The sequence below is a fragment of the Pteropus medius genome, unplaced genomic scaffold, assembly GCF_902729225.1.
Source record: "Pteropus medius unplaced genomic scaffold, Ma_sr-lr_union100, whole genome shotgun sequence".
In the NCBI taxonomy this organism is placed as follows: Eukaryota; Metazoa; Chordata; class Mammalia; order Chiroptera; family Pteropodidae; genus Pteropus; species Pteropus medius.
The window spans coordinates 10,931,586-10,950,766 of NW_024342474.1; the positions used below are offsets into that span (position 1 = coordinate 10,931,586).

Consider the following 19,181-nt stretch of genomic DNA (forward strand, 5'->3'; position numbering starts at 1 on the left):
TCTTAAGTCTCCTCTCGTAGTCACACAATAGCCTTCTAAATGCTGGAAAACAACCATCAAAGTCCCATAATCTTTTCTTCTCTAGACTAAACATCCTGTGATTACTCAATATTCTATCCAGCCTGGTTTCCCTGTTACTCACAAGTCTAGTCTTCCTCTTCTATAGGCTATTTTATCAAATATGACCTTCTTAGCATGTTGTGTCTACTTCGGATGAAATCTAGTCAGTGGGAACATTTTTTCCCTTGAGCTGTACGTTATTGGCCAATGAGTTAGCATTTGCAGGTGTGTCAGATGGTAATATCCCACAGTGACCACCTGGTTTCTGGAACTTAGCAAGCATTTTAGAATATTGAGTAAAGGTTTAGGTTAATGAAAAAGTGCGGGATTTTTTGAATGTTAAAATTACAGCTCTCTCTTATCTGAACTTGTGCTACTGCATTTTTGAAACTAAATGAAGGGTTTTCTATTTATTACTATTAATTTCAACATCTTGCTTTTAGCACAATGTTCTCATTTACTGATGTCACTATTTCTATCATTAAATATATTAGCCTTCCATTTCTCACTCCCAGCTTTGTGTCTTCCAGATATTTAACAAGCTTGCTCTATACATTTTTTCATTTGTCATTTATAAAGGAGTAGAAAAAGACAGAACCAAGGTAGAGTCTTTGCCATAAGTTATTTAGTAGCATGTTATGTACCGTCTAATTCCATCCCAAAATTGTTTCCAACTAGGTTATAGGTCCTTTAAGGGCAGGCATGATGTCATAATCTTCTCATATTTGCAACAGTGAAAAGCACAAGTCCTAATTAAATATCTATCAAGTAGGTGATCCAGGCTATGTCATTTTTATGTCCCATGACAATAGATAAGTTCCAAGCTAAAAGAAGGCAAAGGGCTTCCCATAATGCATTCACTGGAGGCTGATTCAAATTCAGGAACTCATCATTATCATCTTTGAAAATATTTAATAACCGTCTACTTGCATATATTTGTATATAGAATACTCTGTTGACCTTTGTAAGAACTTAAAATCTAAGATTACCTGGAGATTTTACTCTATTATGGGACAAATGCAGTTTTTTTTATAGGTTGGTTGTAGTAAAGAAAAAAAAAATATATATATATGTATGTATCCAACAAGCTAATATTGTACCTGTATACAAAATATATTTATGGAATAAATGAATAGTGTTAGATTAATTATGGAACTCTTAGGAGAACCCTGTAATAGTGCATCCTCCAAGAGAGCTCTGACTTGACTCCCAGGAATCTTTTAGTCAGAGAGGGCTCCATGGATTTGCTGAAGTCTGGATCTAAATCACTGATGTAAAATTCCTAGTATAAGTTGGTCCTCAAAGATAATAGCAAGGATGCTCTTTGTTCGTTTGTTTTACTTTTAAAGGTAACATCTAGCTCCCTTTTAAAAATTAGGTACTAAAATAATCCTTGACGTCCAATAGATTATAGTTTAAACTCAACCAAGGTTAACATTTTAAAAGATTTCCATGTTGATTAAGATGATGCTTCAGTGGAGAAGACTTATGGGGTCCAAAACAGCTGGACCATCATCAGTCAGGCAGTGTGCCTGACATCATCACCATTACTCAATACATTGTAGCAAGGATCATCCCTCCTGGAGAATCCTCTTTAGGTACAAATCTGTTTTCCCAGGAAATATAACAAACTAGGGTATGATACCTACTGCCCAGCAAGAGTTAGTTTATCAAAGAAGAGTAAGGTCACATAAAAACAGGGCATGAGAACTCAGCGGTGAGCATGATCATGGGTTTGAAAAGGTTTGGAATAATAAAGTATCAGGTTCTTTACCAGTAGGGACCAAAATGTGTTGAGAGGAAAAAGACACCATACACTGTTGTCAGGACAAATCCTGTCTCTACCACTTATGTTACCTTATTACATAATCTTTACAGTGCTCAGTTTTCTCATCTGCAAAATGATAGTGCTTATCGCATAGCACTGTTGAGAGAAATAAATGGGACAATGCATTTAAAATGGTTAGCACACAGTCAAGCACATACAGACACCGTATTGTTAGCTATTTGTACTGCTACTATTACTCTTTGGTGCTATCTGGTCAAACAGAACTGGTTAGAAGGCTCTGGTTTGAGACCTATGAAGGCCTTGGAGAACTAAGAAAACACCTGGCAGAGAATAAAATATTGCCCAGGTTGGGCAAGCATAGATGGAAAGATCCAAATATGTTTCTGAATATTAACCAGCTTAGAAGTTTCCTGTGGTTGAAGCAAGTGATGTTGTTGAAAGAAGTGGGCTTGGAGCCTGACAGATTCAAGTGTGGATCCTTGCTTTTGAACCTACTAGCTTTATGATTTTGGTCAAATCGTTTACATTCCCATGTGGGGTTTCTTCACTCATAAAATGACATTAATGATAAACCTCATCTGATTGTGAGAATTAAAAGAGTCAGAGCATATCAGTGTTTAGCTGAAGGCTACTTACAGAAATTCCAGGAGCCCAGGGTTCTGCAGTGGTGCCCGAGGGGCCGTGGCTGGTGCAAGAGAAGGTTGGGCCTTTAGGATTAGCTTCTAATCTCTGCTGTACCACAGCAGTTCTGCTTTTTGTTAGTTTTCCATATTAGTATTTTATGGAAGATTTTGTCTGCCCATTGTTTTGTTTCCCGTTGAAAACCACTGGCCTGGCAAACGGTATTTACCTAATGAGGTTTCAAGTTTTGTGAAGTTTAAATGAGATAATCTATAAAATGCTAAGCACAATGGCTGCCATTTAGTAAGTATGAAATAAATGCTACATGTTCTTTTTCTTATTAAATGCTTAGCTAACACTATGCCTAGGGTGATCATGCATCTGGTTTGTTTGACATGGTTCTGGTTCACTCCTGTTGTCCTGGTGTAATTATTAATAGGGCCATCTTTCTCAGAGTGGCTTGGTTTGGATGATAAATTATTTGTTTACCCAAATTATGGACCATTCCATATGAAGGAAAGTCATTCCATGTATTGCAAAAGTGGTGTTGGCTATGTGGCTCTGATTGCTTTGTGGACACAGAATATGAACACCGTGTTTGGCCAGGCCAGAGAGGATTCAGATAAACTGCCATTCTAGAAATGTGAGGTATCTCATATCACATTAGCTCCACCAAACACAAAAATCAGTGTCATCTCTGTCTCCATGTAGAGAAGCACGTAGCTGTGTCAGCTGGGAGTAAACTCAGGTTAGAAGGCAAAAAAAAAAAAAGTAGTTTTTTCCCTTCGCTACTGGGAAAATGTTTTGGGAGGGAAAAAAAAAACAAACCAAACCCCTCCAGATGCCCAGGAGAGAGATTTGGTTTTTAACATGTTAAAATTGTGACCTTTTGTGACTATTAACTCACACATACAGAGAACAACAGCCTTTCCTGCCGCACCACCCAGCGCGTATCCGGTCTAATCAGTAGACAGAAGAAATTCTGCAGCGGTGACTCACTTCTGGGCTAACAATGGAACTTATGCTCCTTGGCATTTTATTATTTTCAAATCTGGAATTCTTTTGGTAAAATTTGGTACAGTAAATTTAGAACAAAAGGTGTGGATGTTAATGTGTCTCATGGGCAAACCTCTGATAGCTTGGGCATGAGTCAAGCAAGGCTAATGTCTGCTGCTGTAACTCGGGGTGCCTTGGACAAAGGTTTTCTCCATGTCTTTATACAGATGTCATGTCAGGGAAGGAGAACTTAAACATAAAAATTTTGACCAATTCTGATCAGGTATTTTGAACCTAGATACTTTCTCTGAATAGCTTCCAAAGTATTTCTAGAGTATAAAAGCCAACACATGTCAAATGATAATTCGATGATAATTCAAGCATTGGCATATCTTGAGTTCCATTTTTTTTCCCCCTAAAAATTAGCCAATTTTGTTCTGAACACCCAGGTTAACACTCAATAAACTCCTAACTGAGAAGGAAAAAAGGTTGTCCTGGCAACCATTTGGGAGAGTCAGCTGGCATAATCTATTTTACAAGAGGACTTCTTGTTATGGTCTCAGGCACTGTGACGTCAAGTAAATAAATCCGAACCAATTTCCAGGGCTTTAAGGGTCCTTAGAATAAGTAAACCAAAATGTTCAGTTCCTGATCTTCAAAAGAGATCTTCGAAATTCACTAATCAAAGGATCTCTGTGATCGGTAGGGAATATGGAGGAAAATGGATAAATGTAAATTTAGGGTTGATAAATATTATACCAAAGGTGGAAATTTGAGTTGTGAAATTATTTTTAACAAGTTTTGGAAACACAATATTTTCAGGACATGTATTAGCCTAGAAAACTGATGGCATATATATTCCTCCTCTTAGATTATTATAGTTAAAAAAAAAAGATAAAATCATCAAACTAAAGTGATTAATCAAACATTAAAACAATGACATGACGCACACTGGAAGCATTTTTCTATCCTGTCTGGGAAGCGACAGTAAGGCCTTTGGATGTCATTCCAATTTAAGGCTTCCAAGGTAAGGATGTACAAAGACAACTGCAAATTTTACCACTGACTTTTAAACAGGAGGATTAGACAGATTATTTCCTGTTTCTGGGGAAGAAAAAAAAAACAACAACAAAAAACCGGAAAAGAAAAGGACTTGGGATTGCATATTATTTCATGTGTTTCATTTCCAAAATTATGGTTTCAAGTTCTTCCAGTGTCCAGAGGTGCCAAATGAAATTAAAAGAAATACGATGAGGAAAAGTTGCCAGAGGTCAACCCTCAATGGAACACAGTCCTTTCCTCCCTGCCTAGATGTCTTCTGATGGTCACGTATTACTTCTTAGTCATTCTCCTACAACATCTATGTGCATGTGAGCATTTTCTAAATTTCCTGGGCCGTTTTATTACTGTGGATTATTACTGTTATTTTTTAAAGGGACAGGTGCATCTTTCCTACTCAATATGTAAATGACCTCCTATCACTATCTCACATTGTAAAACCTTGGCACATACAGGCCTAAATGAATCTCTTGTAGCAGAAACTAAATATGGTCAAAGCTCCTTGATTTAGCTTTAATAGCAACTGCAATTCTTAATTAGGTGATATAGTCACAATAACTTAGTGGTATAAGATTAGAAGATTTAAGCAAGATATGGAAAGGCTTTCTAAGTAATGTATCCGGTCTAGTACTAATGTTATGGGTCCTTTTTTTTCACCAGTTTTTGAAAATTGTTGACTTATGTATATATGGTAACCTTCCATTAACAGGAAAACGTGATTTAGCAAAATATTTTCACAACCATGCTGGCCAATAGAAAGGTCATCATACTTATCATATTCAGATATTAACAATAAGTAATCTAAACTGAAACCACCAGAGATAAACAATTTTTCCTTGTATATATAGCAACTAGTTCAGAGTCATTTTCAAAGGCAGGATTAGAATGTGAACTTCCTCTCTCTTAATCTTGTACTTAACCCTCTTAGCTCTCCTACTCCATAAAACAATAGCCTTTTGGGAAGAAAACAAATTCAGAATATAGTCAATCTCATTTGAGTAAAATTGGAAGTTCAGTTCAGAGTATTTTTTTTAAAAAGTCAAAATTTGTTATGTGAGTTTGAATACATCATTCATTCTTGTTATGTCTTGAATTCCTCCTGAAAAAATGAGAGATTTGTATAATATTCTTAAGGCATATTTTTCAAACCATCCTTTTCTTAATAGGTGTTTGGCAAATGTTACAATAGTCTGTTATGCCATTCTGTTGTTTTCTACAAAAACTAAGGTTCATAGACTCAAAGAATGCAACAGCAAGAAATTTTAGAGAGCCAGTCAATCGCTTCCCAATCACTGAATCCCAGGATGGAAAAGGCATCTTATTGGAGGAGCCCTTGAATTCACTTGTGCCCCCAGCATTATCAGATAGTCAAATAAACACACATACGTATATATGCATCACTAATTGTTGTGAGTAGCAGAATGAAAATTAATTTATAAGCATTATGGATTTCAAAATTCAACTATCAGGTTGAAGTCCATGAAATATTTTACTCTTAAAAAGGGGGTCCTCTTACCAAAAGAAGTTGGGAAGACCACTGATATTCCCTACCTCTCTTTTTACAAATGTAGACCTAGAGGTATAGAGCGTACAAGTGGTAACTCAGGAAATTAGGGGCAGAGCCAGGATTAGCGCCAAGCTCCTTGACATCTGGTCCAGCAGTCGCTGGCATCTCATGCTCTAGTGGCTGCTTTGCTTACCTGTCCCACTAGCCAATGCTCAGACCCAACTGCCTGCTACCCACTTCATCTTTTAATTAAAAATTAATATGATCAAAAATGAAGGAGTGATCCATTAATGTGCTTCTAAAACACTTATGGGTGCCTTACACTGAATTTGAACTCATACTTAGGAAAAAAGAAATTCTATTTAGTTCAAAATATGCTCAAATGTAAAAAGTATTATTAAAAGGAAAATCACAGACTCATGAATCTGCAGTGAGAACTGTAGTATCTATTAATAGAAGTTGCCCTAAAGCCAATAAAAATAACGTCTTGCCAGAGAATGAATCCACCAAATGGCTTTGTCATTGTTGTTACATTGGAAATATCCATTCAACACAACACACTCATCTCCAAACCAGACCATTTGAATTTATTGCTAAAATGCAAATTTGTGATCTGAGTACAAATTGCATATTTTTGTCATGTTGGATAACAACAAACAGGCACTGTAATTTTTTTTTTTTGAACAGGATTTGGATCCTGTCCAATGCTTAAGCGCTTGACTTAGTCATGGAACTAGACCCACTTCAAGTAGCCAAAAAACTTGCTTTGTCTTTTTCTTTGCTATTAGTCATGCCCTGGGCTTCTCAGCAGAGGCAGCTCTACGTGGTGGGGGCAGATTACAAAAAAACCATGGACAGTGTGCAGTCTTGGATCATTGGGATCAGAGACTATTGTTAAAAGATAGGAAAAAGCCTGTGAAGCTTGTACTCTGCAGAGTACAAAATATTTGCTCTCTAATATATTGGCTCTGTGTTTTGTATCCCTTATTATATTCAGCTGTATATTTCCAATTAGTCAGCCCACTCTATCATTTCTCCTTTTTTAATAGTCCTATCCAGACTCAAATTCCCATGCCATCTCCAGTCTTCTCTTCGCCACCAAACTTCTTGAAAGAATACTTTATATTTGTCATTTTACATCTTTCTCTCCCATTTAGATATTCTTTGAGGAAAGTTTTGTGTGGGCAAATAAATGTGAGAGTGCTTAATGGAAGTTAAATGGGTTTCTAGGTTGGGAGACTTTTCACATCTTTTAATGCATTAATACTTATTGTGAATGAGAAATATAGTATATAGCTTTTTCTTGATCTTAATTGAGAATCTATATTTTTTGTCTGAATACAGTCTAAGGGAGTTTGGTACTTAGCAGGTTCTCATAATTTTTATTTTTTTCAATTTAATTCCCCCACCCCCCACTTCCATCCCTGACATACGAATGTTGCCGTCTATCCTTAAGAACTGTATCTCTGAAGGTGGGCGTCTCCTTTCACATGCTCTGGCCAGGGCCTGGCACACCTGGGGGGCCTGGCACACCCGGGCAGCCTGGCGGACCTGGGGTATGGACGATGGCTCCACTGGGGTTGGAACCTAGGACCTTCTGTGTGTAAAGCAGATGTGCTAACCACTACTCTATGGAACCACCCCAGGTTCTCATAATTTAACTGATTACTAAACTGTGCCCTGAGAAACACAGTCTGGAAAAATCTGTTAAGGAATTCACCTTTACATGCCCAGGTGCCTGATGCATGTTTAGTAGTAGGTGTTCAGCAAATGTTTTTTGAGTGAATGAACATATACATGATTCGGGAGGACCACTTTGAGCAGAGATCTCGGGTGCCTGTTTCACAGGACACAGGATCCGGGCCCATCTACAAACACCCCTCCTAAAAGCACCCCAAGGTGGGTCTGTCTTCATGGGCTTGTGACCTGTGCAATCATATATGCCCCTTCTCCCTGATCCTGCTAAGAAGCACCCTGCACTTAGGTCAATGCTCTGCTGACACTTTCTCGAAATATTTAATCATTTTTTAAAAAGGAGGTTCACATTTCCATTTTGTCCTGGGCCCCACCAAATGAGGTAGCTGATCTTCGTGAGGCATCCCGTGCTAGGGTTCTTCTGCTCCCTCTCCGTGCGCCTCCCTCTTCCGAGTGCCCAGGGGATATCTACCAGTCTTCTCAACTGCAGGCCCTCAGGTGTACCCAGCTTCTAGAGCCTTCTCTTCAATTTCTCTTTATCAAAACCTATATTCTGAATATACTGATAATGCAGAGTTATACTCTCTCTAGCTACCACGATGGAAAGGACCGATCATCCTGTTTACATTAAAATGTTAATAGCCGAGAAGACAAAGTGTTGCCTTCAGCTCCCATCTCTAGGTTCAATGAACTTTAAAAAGAAATGATTCTTAAAAAAAAAAACAACAAAACAAAACCTGATTCTTTTATCCAAAGATTGACCTTCTAATAACAGTGTTTTAGATATTCACTATAAACAGATTATTTTTGGCACCCTCCATAGACATACGTTGGGATGAATAAACTTTCCTATATCCCTCAAATTTTATACTCAGGGCAACTGCTGACAATATCACTCTATCTTTTCGTGAAACAGCTTCGTATTAAACACTGTTTCAAAAATTACAGTGTCATTGTGTTTTTTTAAAATGGCAAAGCATTATCAAAGAGATATGTTTTTGTCAAGCAGTTTAACAATAAATATATTCCAAAAGTCTGTATACTTTTATCTATAACTGATATGCATTTTGAGTTAGAAATCAGAAGTCCTTGGTTCCAAAGAAGTCTTTTTTGCTATTTCCTAAGCTCCATGACCTTGGGAAAGTTACTTGATATCTTGAATTCTTTGTTTCTAAATTAAAAAAAAAAAAAAAAAAGCGAAGCCAAAGAATACCTCTTTCCTACTTGTAGGTTCACTTTGTGAGTTAAAGGAGACATGTATGTGCTTTGAAGACCACGTAATGAAGCCACAATTAAATACACTTCTGAGTGTGAATGGTGCATTCTGGAACGTCCAGAAGACAGATCCAGAACTGAAGGCAAGGATGACCAGGCAACCTAGGCTGGGGACGAGTTCTGAAGAATGATTCTGATGAATGTTAACTGCAAGAGCAGAAAGGTGAATATCTGGATTTTCTGAGGCCGGTTTTTCCCTTCACCGGCATAAGTTAAGGACATGGTCAATGGCAACGGTCAGCTACAAACTGGAATTTTAAAAATGAGATGTGATAGGAAAAACTTAAATGGAAGCAAGAGGCAAGGGGATGGGGGAAAAAGAAGTTGGATGGGGTGAAGGAAAGGAGGAAGGTTTTCTGTGTTGCTTTCTATAACAACTAGGGGCGGGCACAACAGAAGGAAGAGACAAGAAAAGTTAAATTGATGCTGATCCTGTGAAGGAAGGAAGGAAAAGGAAAAATCTTTCAAGGAAAGTTTTGAGGATCTGTTTCATAAACAACAGCTGCTCAGAAAGACTTTATGTAGAAGGAATCTTGATTAATAAAGCAGAATGATTTTGAGACACATACTGGCAGTAATTCAAGTCCATAAGCTTCAGATCAGCAGAGAAGTTGGCTATGTTTTGAAGATCCTATCAGGAGTAAAAGGACAAGCTTTGTGGGAAGACCTTTGTGGTGATAGAAGGCCAAGGCTATATTTTCTGACCATTTGCTTTAGGAAGGAAGGAGCAGATAGAGGAGCCATTGTGATATAGTTTTTAAAAAATGTATTTGTGATTCCATTCAAAGTTAGAGGACAATCTGGTAGACTCGACAGGGTAATGTGAGCGGGAAGTGGAAACCAAGGTGGAGGTCAGGCTACAAAAGCAGGTGTGTGGAGGGGAAGATGGGAGGGCAAATAGGCAAGGTTAGGAGTAACAAGAACAACAACAAAAAATGAGCAAACTGAGCCCATTGTTTTTCAGGATCCAAATAGGATCAGAGCAGGTATTGGAGGGCAACTTGGTTTGGAGTCAGTTTAGATCCATGCAGGTATCTAGCATTCACGGAGTTCCAACATTAGCCAATAGGAAAGCAGGATGCTGACCCTCATCCTCTGGCGCAGGACCCCTTTCTGGGTGTTTGTCGGTCCTAGAGTCTGAGGTAAAACAACTGCAACATATTCCAGCTGGGGTGGACAGGACTATATGGAAAGCAGGGGCGTCTGAAGAGACTAAGACAGTAATTGTAAGAGGAGAAGAAGAGGTAATTGGAGCTGATCTTCTTATGTACAAAAAGAAAACATTTGTGGAAGCAGCGACACGTGTGGTATGAAAAGGTGGGAGTGGAGCAGGTAGAGAAAGGAAAACATAGGCTAAATGCTCTACTAAGTCACAGGTGTAATCTTGTCTTTATGTCACTGCCACTTTGTGGAGCGTAGATTATAAATTCAGTTTATAGATGCGTGTTCAGGTTTTTTTGCTGTAGATATTGATAATAACTGTAGCTAAACGTGGTTGCACAATTGTTATGTACGAGTCACTTTGCAGATTCTCTCTTAATCCTTACAACAAAAAATAGGAAATAGATACTATCATTACTCCCATTTTTCGAATGAAAAAACTGAGGAATGGAGAAGTCTTAAAACTTGCCCAAGCCACACAAGCAGAAAATGGTGAGAATCAGGATGCGAACCCAGGCAATCTGTCTCCAGAGTCCAGACTCTTTACCACCATATTGAACAGCCTCTAATAAGCCAAAGTTAAGAGAAAAATAGAGGGATGATATACTTACTAAGACTTAAATACTATTATTTAAAAGGAGACAAGGACAGATAGGGATGGGGAAGGAAAACCTCATTCAGGAAGGGGAATTTGAATATTTAACTTTTAGAGATAAGAGAAACTTTATTAATAATTTTAATAATGATGATTATAATAACACAATGAACATTTACTGAAGGCTTACTGTAGGCCAGACTTCATTCTAAATGCTTTAAATATATTATCTCATTGAATTTTCAGAACAATTCTTTTGTCTCATTGATATCCTGTGACCTAGCACATAGTAGGTGCTATAAATATTTGTTGAATGAATCTTAAAAGGTGACTCTACAGTTTTACTTGTAGGAAACTCTAGGTCATAGAGCAAAATCCCTCTTATTTTATTACCTCACAACATTTATCTTTGTCTGAAATTACTCTGTTTATTTCTTTTACTATTTTCTTTCTCTCTCTCTCTTAGCTTCATTTATCTTGTTTAATGCTCTACTTGCAGCATCTGGAACAATGCCTTCAGCCTGGGAGGTGATTAATAAATATTCTCTGTATGGATGAAACATGAGAACCCAGTATTTCAGCCTTTAGAACAACTCTTCTTATAAGCACTGAACTTCAGAGCAGAGAGGTGGGCTGCTTGTGTGCTGGTATGGCATCTTTCTCTCTGTGTTCTCTAGGAGCACCTGTTCACTTTCCTCACCATATACCTAGGTAGGCTTAGTCATAGGGAAAGGAAGATGAGAAATTTCTTGTTTGTTTTGTTTTTAACACATAAACAGAGATCACAAAGATGATCAAATGCTCTCTGTATAAAAGTGACTTTTTCACCTTACTAGGATGGCTACTATTTTTAAAAACCTCAAACAAACAGAAAATAACAAGTGTTGACAAGGGTGTGGAGAAGCTGGAACCCCTGCATATTATTCGTTGGACAGTAAGTAGTGCAGCCACTACAGAAAACAGTATGGCATTCCTAAAAGAATTAAAAATATATTACTATATGATCTAATAGTTTTATTTCTGAGTATATAACCAAAAGAATCTCAAACAGCTATTTGTACCCGTGTTCATAGCAGTATTATCACAATAGCCAAAAGATGGAAGCAACCCAAGTGTCCACTGATAAACACAATACGATATACACACAATGGAATATTATTTAGCCTTAAAAAAAGGGGAGGAGGATTCTGATATAACATGGATGAATCTTGAAGATATTATACTAAGTGAAATAGTTCAGTAACAAATTGACAAACACTTTGCAATTCCACTAATATGAAGTATGTAAAGCAGTCAGACTCATAGTGTCGGAAAACGAATGGTGGTTGCCAGGCACAGGTGGAAGGAGGAATGGGGATTTGTTGTTTAATGGGTACAGAGTTTTTCAACATAAAAAGAGTTTGGGAGATTGGTTGCACAACGATGTGGATATACTTGACACTACTGAACTGTACTCTTAAAAATAGTTAAGATGGTAAATTTTATGTGCATTTTTTATAATTAAAAAGGGTAGACTACAAAAAAAGATGACTCTTGATAGTATGACATATTCCTCATTTTGAAAGATCAAGATCCTAAAGTGAATGATTCAATTAAATCGATGAAAATGCAGAGTACATAGAAAGGAATAAGCATGTAAGACTAAGAAGGAAGAGCTACTACCATCAACAACCTGTATCAGAAACAAGGAAGGATAAACATGAAGTTTGGGTTTTGGACACCTGATGGTCAGAGTTGAAAATAACACTTTCTTTGATGGCTTCTTAATGTAATGTATAGTCTTAAGCACTTTACAAAAACCGCTATAGAGATTTAGGACTTTGGAGCCTGTGATATTTACGAAGTCAGGCTAATGAGAGCAGGTTGCAACTGATAATGTTGCTCTGAAGTCTGTGACACAAACTTCTCAGACACCCACCTGTCTACACGAAGCTGGCAGACGATGCTCAGCGCATCGACAACTCCTTCTTCTTTCAGTTGTTGACAGCCAATGGACGTAGCAATAAAACACCCCGTTCTACCTATCCCCGCACTGAAAAGAAAGGACAAAGAATAAAAAGATGGAGGGAAAGTATCAAAGGTAAAATATATTCTTTAAAAAGAGTTCTTTTAAATTTGAAACAACAGATAGGATTAACAACAACATCAACAACAACAGGTCTTGAGGGCTGAGTATCACAACCCTTGCCTTGTGCTAAGTGCTTAAACGACATTCTTTCCTTCAGTTACATGCTGCAGTAGGATGAGTGGGGTGGAGGGAGGTGATGGGTGGGGAGAATAGTGAAAAAGGCATTGTAACTGTTCTGCAGAGAATAATTGGGACCTGAATTTAGGTAAGGTATGGGCACTAGGAAAAAGGAAAAAGACTTAGACACATCACAAATGTGAGTCTGCTGAACTGGAGCTGAACGGTCAGAAAAGCAAAAACTCAAAGATGATTCGGCTTGAAGGATTGGTAGAATGGTAGCCCCAATGAGACAAAAGGAGAATTCTGGAATGAGAGCTGATTTGAGGGAGAGAGAGCGGAGTTTGGTTTTGGATATATTGATGTTGAAGATTCTAGTGAATAACTGAAAATTCAATTCAGTTTAGGAGAGAGGAGGTGGCTAGAGGCACATATTTCCAAGTCATTTACATCCAGATGATAGCCGAATAGCAGCCTTATCAGTCCAAAAGTTTTTGTTTACACATTCATCTGCTTTGGAGAGTATGTCACCAGTCTAGCAAGCTTTCGATAGGTAAATTAGATATATAGATAGATAGATAGATAGATAGATAGATAGATAGATAGATAGATAGATAACTAGATAGATAGATGACAGATGATAGGATGGTAGGTAGATGAGAGAGAGAGAAAGAGAGAGAGAGGTAGGTAGATATAGTTCTCTCTCTCAGTCTCAGTAATTTCAACCACTAATAGTTTTTATGTAAATTTCTCTCAAATCTACATCTAAATTCTCTGAATTTTTCCTAAACTCTAGATTGGCCCTCCGTCTCCTAGTTGAAACTCTTGATGTTACTATTTTGCACTTGCTTCAGTTCAGTGTGTCTAAAACAGAATTATCTTTTCTCTCAATGGCATTACCAGCCACAAATTTTCCAGCTTAGAAATCTTGGTGCCATCTTCAACATCTCCTTCTCCTTCACCTCCCACATCCAATCTGTTACCAATTCTTATATTTTCCACCTCTACTGAGCTTTTGAGATTCATGCTTTCCTTTTATAGTCTGTGCTCACATTTTTAACATCTCCTTACTTCATGATTAGCAATGATCTCATTATGGTTTTCAAGTCTCAATTCTTTTCCTGGGCTAATTCACGATACACACAGCTGCTAGGAACCTATCATATTACTCTCTACTCAAAAACTAGATGGCTCCCAATAGTTATAGCACTATGTCTAAGCTCTCTACCATGGCATTCATGACCTTGAATAATATGAATGTGACTAACTTTCATGCTTTATGTTTTTTTATTGTCCTTGTACCCTTTGTGCCATTTATTTTTCATTTACATGAATCACTGCCGAAAAATACCTTTTATTTTCCAATTTCCCTCGTATGTGTTAATGCTACTTCTTCAGTCAGAAATGCCCTCTCTACTGCCTCTAAAAACCATACACATTGGTAATTTTTAAAGATCCCATTTGACTTTATTCCGAATTTTTGAGGCTTTCATCAATCCTCCTGGTTTAAATTCATAGCTCCCCTCTTGGCACTCAAATAGCATTTATTTCTCTATTTGGAATTTGTTTTTGTTAAATGTGAGTGCATAGAAATTTAGAGGTAGAATGGGTCCCTATTAGTTGAAGCATCTATAGTTTGTTTCATTAAAGAAATAGGATTTGAACTGTACCCTGTGAATGGCAGGCATTTTTATTATCCTGAATGAGAGAGAATGTTTCATGCATGAGAAGGGTATAAGGAAAGAACTGCTGCAGAACAGAATATATGAGGTGTGACAATGAGTAGACTACCTTGTCTTGAAGAGTATGTTACTTTAGAGAAGAAGTGGGAAATAAGACTGGGAAGGTATATGGGGTTGTAAAGGATCTTACATGGAAACCTAAGAGGTTGGACTTATCTTCTAAAACAGTAGTACCTTTTTTTTTTTTTTTAGAATTTGATGAAAGCTATGAACTTTCACTCCCCAGAAAAATTAACATGACTTTGTGTACTCAAACTTGTTCGAGTAATTTCAAGGCTTTCACTGACCCTTGTAGCTCCTTCATAGACCTAAGATTAAGAACTTTTTCTCTAGGCAATGAGAAGCCATTGAGAAGTTTTGAGCAGGGACTCCATGTGATGAAAGAGTTTTAACAGCATCATCCAAGAGAAGTGCATAGGGTAGGCCGTAGTTGGGGTGGGTGGGGAAAGGAAGTCGGGGGGGGTGAATTACAATTAATGACTACTTCTATAATACATGGATGAGGTCATGAGGGCCTGAACTTGGGTGTTTGGACAGGAAGTGATGATAATGGGAGAAGCTTTGAAGGGACAGCCACTCTGGTGACTGATTAGATACTGAGACTGAAATTGAGAGAAGAGCCAAAGATAACTGTCAATATTAGACACTGAGTGTCTGGAAAAAAAAGATGGTCTCATTCTTAGAAATAGTAATCAGAAGGGGAACTGATTTTATAGGGGAAGTGGCTCCTTCCTTTTAGATATCCTGAGTGTTTTATGATTTGAGGTGGGGGACTGTTCCAGCCCTAAAATATGGCCAATTAGATTGTTTTCTCTTGGCCCCAAGCTAAGTTTAGAGTGAGACCTAAGGCTAGAAACTGGATAATAATGCTTTGGATAAATAGACATACAGTAAATTTTACCCTTAATTAAGCCATAAAGGTTCAAAAGAGAAGGAGGCTAAAATTATCATCTAAAATAATGTATTTTATTTATTAAAGATATTATCAAAATCTATCTTATAAGACTTTAGTTAAAGAAAGTGACCCAAATTGCAGTATTTTGAGGAAGTATGGAGAATAAATGACTGGTTATCTAAATAACTTTAAAAAATATTTGCTTTTGTTTAGGTATAATAAAAGGAAAACAAAGGGGGATAAGATATCGATGATGAGAAGAGACCTTTAAGCTAGACATTAAGTAAGGGAACCACCACAGACATCTATCGCTTTTGTCAGCCTAACCCCCAGTAACCTATGTTCTGGTAATAGCACTTTGTTTTCCTTCGGGAAAAATACCAATTGCCCACTTTCCATTTCATAATTTATTCCCTTCTGTTTTACATGAAATAACTTTAAAAATAATTGACTGGTTTTCATCAAATTTGAAATAATAATAAACGTCACTAAGATACAATTTGAGTATAGTTCAGGTGCCATCTAGAAACAACAAAAAGCTACTAATAATAACAAAAAAATCATATCTGTCATTCCCAATGTACATTAAGCTGATGAGACTAAATATCATCTTGATCAAGACTCAAATATTAGGAAGTTAACCAAATTCGATAAGTATTTAATTTACTGATGAAGTCACAATCAGGAAGCAAAACTTAACTTCCATCTGCTCTATAACTTTTCAAAGAATGGATAGTTTGCTTAGGCAGAAAGGACAGTTCATGCCTTACCTGCAGTGGACAACCACAGGCCCTCGGCCCACAGAAGCAAGTCTGTCTTCTTCTACATCCAGCATGAGCTGTAGAAGGGGCTGGGCGCTATCTGGAGTCTTGTGATCGGGCCATGAGGTATACCAGTAATGTTTCACATGTTGGGTGTGACTTCCTTGCTGAAAATAGCAATAGCCACCAAATGCCTTATTTACTTGTACAACTAAAAGTCATCCAAACCACAGTACTACATGCCTCCTATCATTCCCAACTTGCTGGCAACTTATTTCTAAGTGGGGAAAAAACCTAGGAGATTTTTGAAAAACAACCCTGCACCTTGAGAAGACGTTACTGTAAACATACTTATATCAATGTTTGACAGTATTATCTCTATTAAGTGAGAATATATATTTAGTATAGAAAGTGTATATGTGACATATGCTCAACATATGTTTGTAATTTATTACAATAAACAAAATGGTAGATAAAAATGTAGCCAAGAAAGAATTGGAATATAGTGTGTTTCCTGCTCTTTGCACATTCCTGAGAAGTTATTACAAACATATAAACAAATATAAAAACTCTAAATTTTATGTTCAATCACTCTAATACTTCTACACTTATTCCAAATTTCGGTAGTGAAGGAGCTACAGGAGGCACTAAGTTAGAATCACTTTGAGTGAAGGTCCATGCATATCATCTCAAAACTCAGTGCCTGGTTGGGGGCCTGGCCTGGACTAGGCACTTGAGGACATGTGTTGAAAAACAGGTGTTGGCAATTGCCTTCCTATCCTGAGCTTCCCATTAAAAACCATTGGTACAGCTCTGCCTCTACTCCCTCTCTGTGATGATTATGTCCCAGAGGTGAGGCTGTAGATAGAATTGAAAGAATCTGAGATAATTCTTCTCTAGAAACAAAAACAGTACCATGGCAACATTTCTCAACATCTGCTGCCCGTAAGTTAAATAAGATAATTTTCCTATGATGTTATCTGGTCTAGGGAAAGTCCCTATAAATTACTGTAACTCCAAGTTTTGGCAGATTTCATCAACACTTCGGGCTTATCTTGCCTCCCACAGCCACCCACAAGCACAGATTTTCTCTTTCACGGTTTCCAAGCCTTACTTAAAGCTGCTTAGGCTAAGATGATGTTAACAAAATATCGTGATAAAGTCTCCAGAGCAAGCCTTTAGTAAAAGGCATTCAAAAAGTTAAACTGAGAGATCTTTTATTTATGCAAATTAGATCATGACATCCTGCTTAGTGACTTTCCTGAATATCTACTTATTTAATTATTCCACATGCTAGTAGTAGCGGACCACAAAGAAATACATGAGAGAATATTTATAATTTCTCTTTGATCTTGACATTATTTCATTTGTTTAAATGGAATCTGTAGTACTTATGAGGATGCACAATTCAAACTAGAAATGTAACCCTCTAACATCATCTACTTGCTTGGTAAGTAGCTACAGCTACATAATCTTACCTTTAATACAAGGTTTCGAACAGTGTAGTTATCACATTCATTTACACTGATAACCAGAACCTCGACTTTCCCGTATATTCCTCTCTTTTCAGGCCAGTATAACACACATTTCTGATGAAAGGGAAAGAAGAACACAGCAAGTATTAGTGATTTTTGTTGGCCTTAGAGCACTTTTCATTCAAGCATCTCAAGAGTTTTTATTGAATAATAAAAAAAAAATCAAGTATCGATTTTCACAATTTTGTAAATGCTCTAAAACCACTGAATTGTATATTTTAAACAGATGATTTTTGTGGTATATAAATTACATCTCAATAAAGTGATTTTTAAAATAAAGGACAAATTTTTGCATGTGTCTGTCAAACGCTGTTGCTACTAATTCCATACGAAAAATAGATAAAGGCAAAATTTCCCCAAACTCCACAGATAAATAAGAACAGATTAAGAACTGAATTATGAATTAAGAAATTAACATCCAAATATAGAGCTTATCATGTGATGACTAGAAATAAGAAGAATGTTTTATCCTGATGATCGAGGCAAGTATTAATTCTTGCTTCATCAAATAGAAGCATCTAATAGAAGTATCTGTAATGTGTTAGATGCTACAGAATGAGGGTTTGCTTGTACGTAAAACAGATGTAATGGCCTTTATACCTCTTTGATGGTATATTTTCCAGTATCAGTAGTCTTTTCACTTATGGGGTCCATTAAAAATAAATGTATAACGAATTTATTTTTAAAATATTTTTTTATAATGGATCTTCTTTGAAGGGTTTAATAACAGTAATAATAATTATAGTGCAAGCAAGGCATTATAAAGTGGTGGATAAGGTGCAGGCTTTGGAGTCAGAGAGCCTGAGTCCAAATTTTGGTTCTACCACTTAATAGCTGTGAATCCATAAGTAATCTCTCTGGCCACAGTTTTCTCGTGATTTAATACATAGAAAGCACTTAGGACTAAGCCAAGCATACAATAAGCATTCAAAACATGTTGCTATTATTGTTATTGTTGTTGTTGTTATTATTACATTTTATAATTACTGGGCTTTCTGTTTTTTATCTAAAGTGATTAGATCATTAATTATGCCTTAGATCATACATTAAACATTATATTTTTATATCCAAGCTACATTATTTAAAGAAAACTGCAAAATGAAATTCAAGTGTACATATATACAAATATTATTTATTATTTTTCCTTTTAATTGACTGCAAAAGACCCATTAATTTTTTTCCACATATTTTAATGATTAATGTAAAGTGTGAAAGTTGATGTTTTATTGCAAGTGCCCAGGGAAGCAATGTTAATTTTATAAGTATTCTTTAAATAGCATTTATTTTCTTCCAAACACACATGCA

At 36.8% G+C, this 19,181-nt stretch overlaps 1 protein-coding gene across 1 annotated transcript in view; it reads right to left on the bottom strand.

Annotated features, from left to right (window-relative positions):
* The window catches only part of PTPRR (protein tyrosine phosphatase receptor type R), a 222,931-nt gene that overhangs the window by 3,493 nt on the left and 200,257 nt on the right, over positions 1 to 19,181 (bottom strand). The window contains exons 11-13 of the mRNA XM_039866018.1: positions 17,820 to 17,930; positions 16,351 to 16,508; positions 12,677 to 12,790 (exon numbers count right to left, since the gene is read on the bottom strand). Of these exons, the coding sequence (XP_039721952.1) occupies positions 12,677 to 12,790; positions 16,351 to 16,508; positions 17,820 to 17,930 (383 nt within the window). The remainder of the gene's footprint in view (positions 1 to 12,676; positions 12,791 to 16,350; positions 16,509 to 17,819; positions 17,931 to 19,181) is intronic.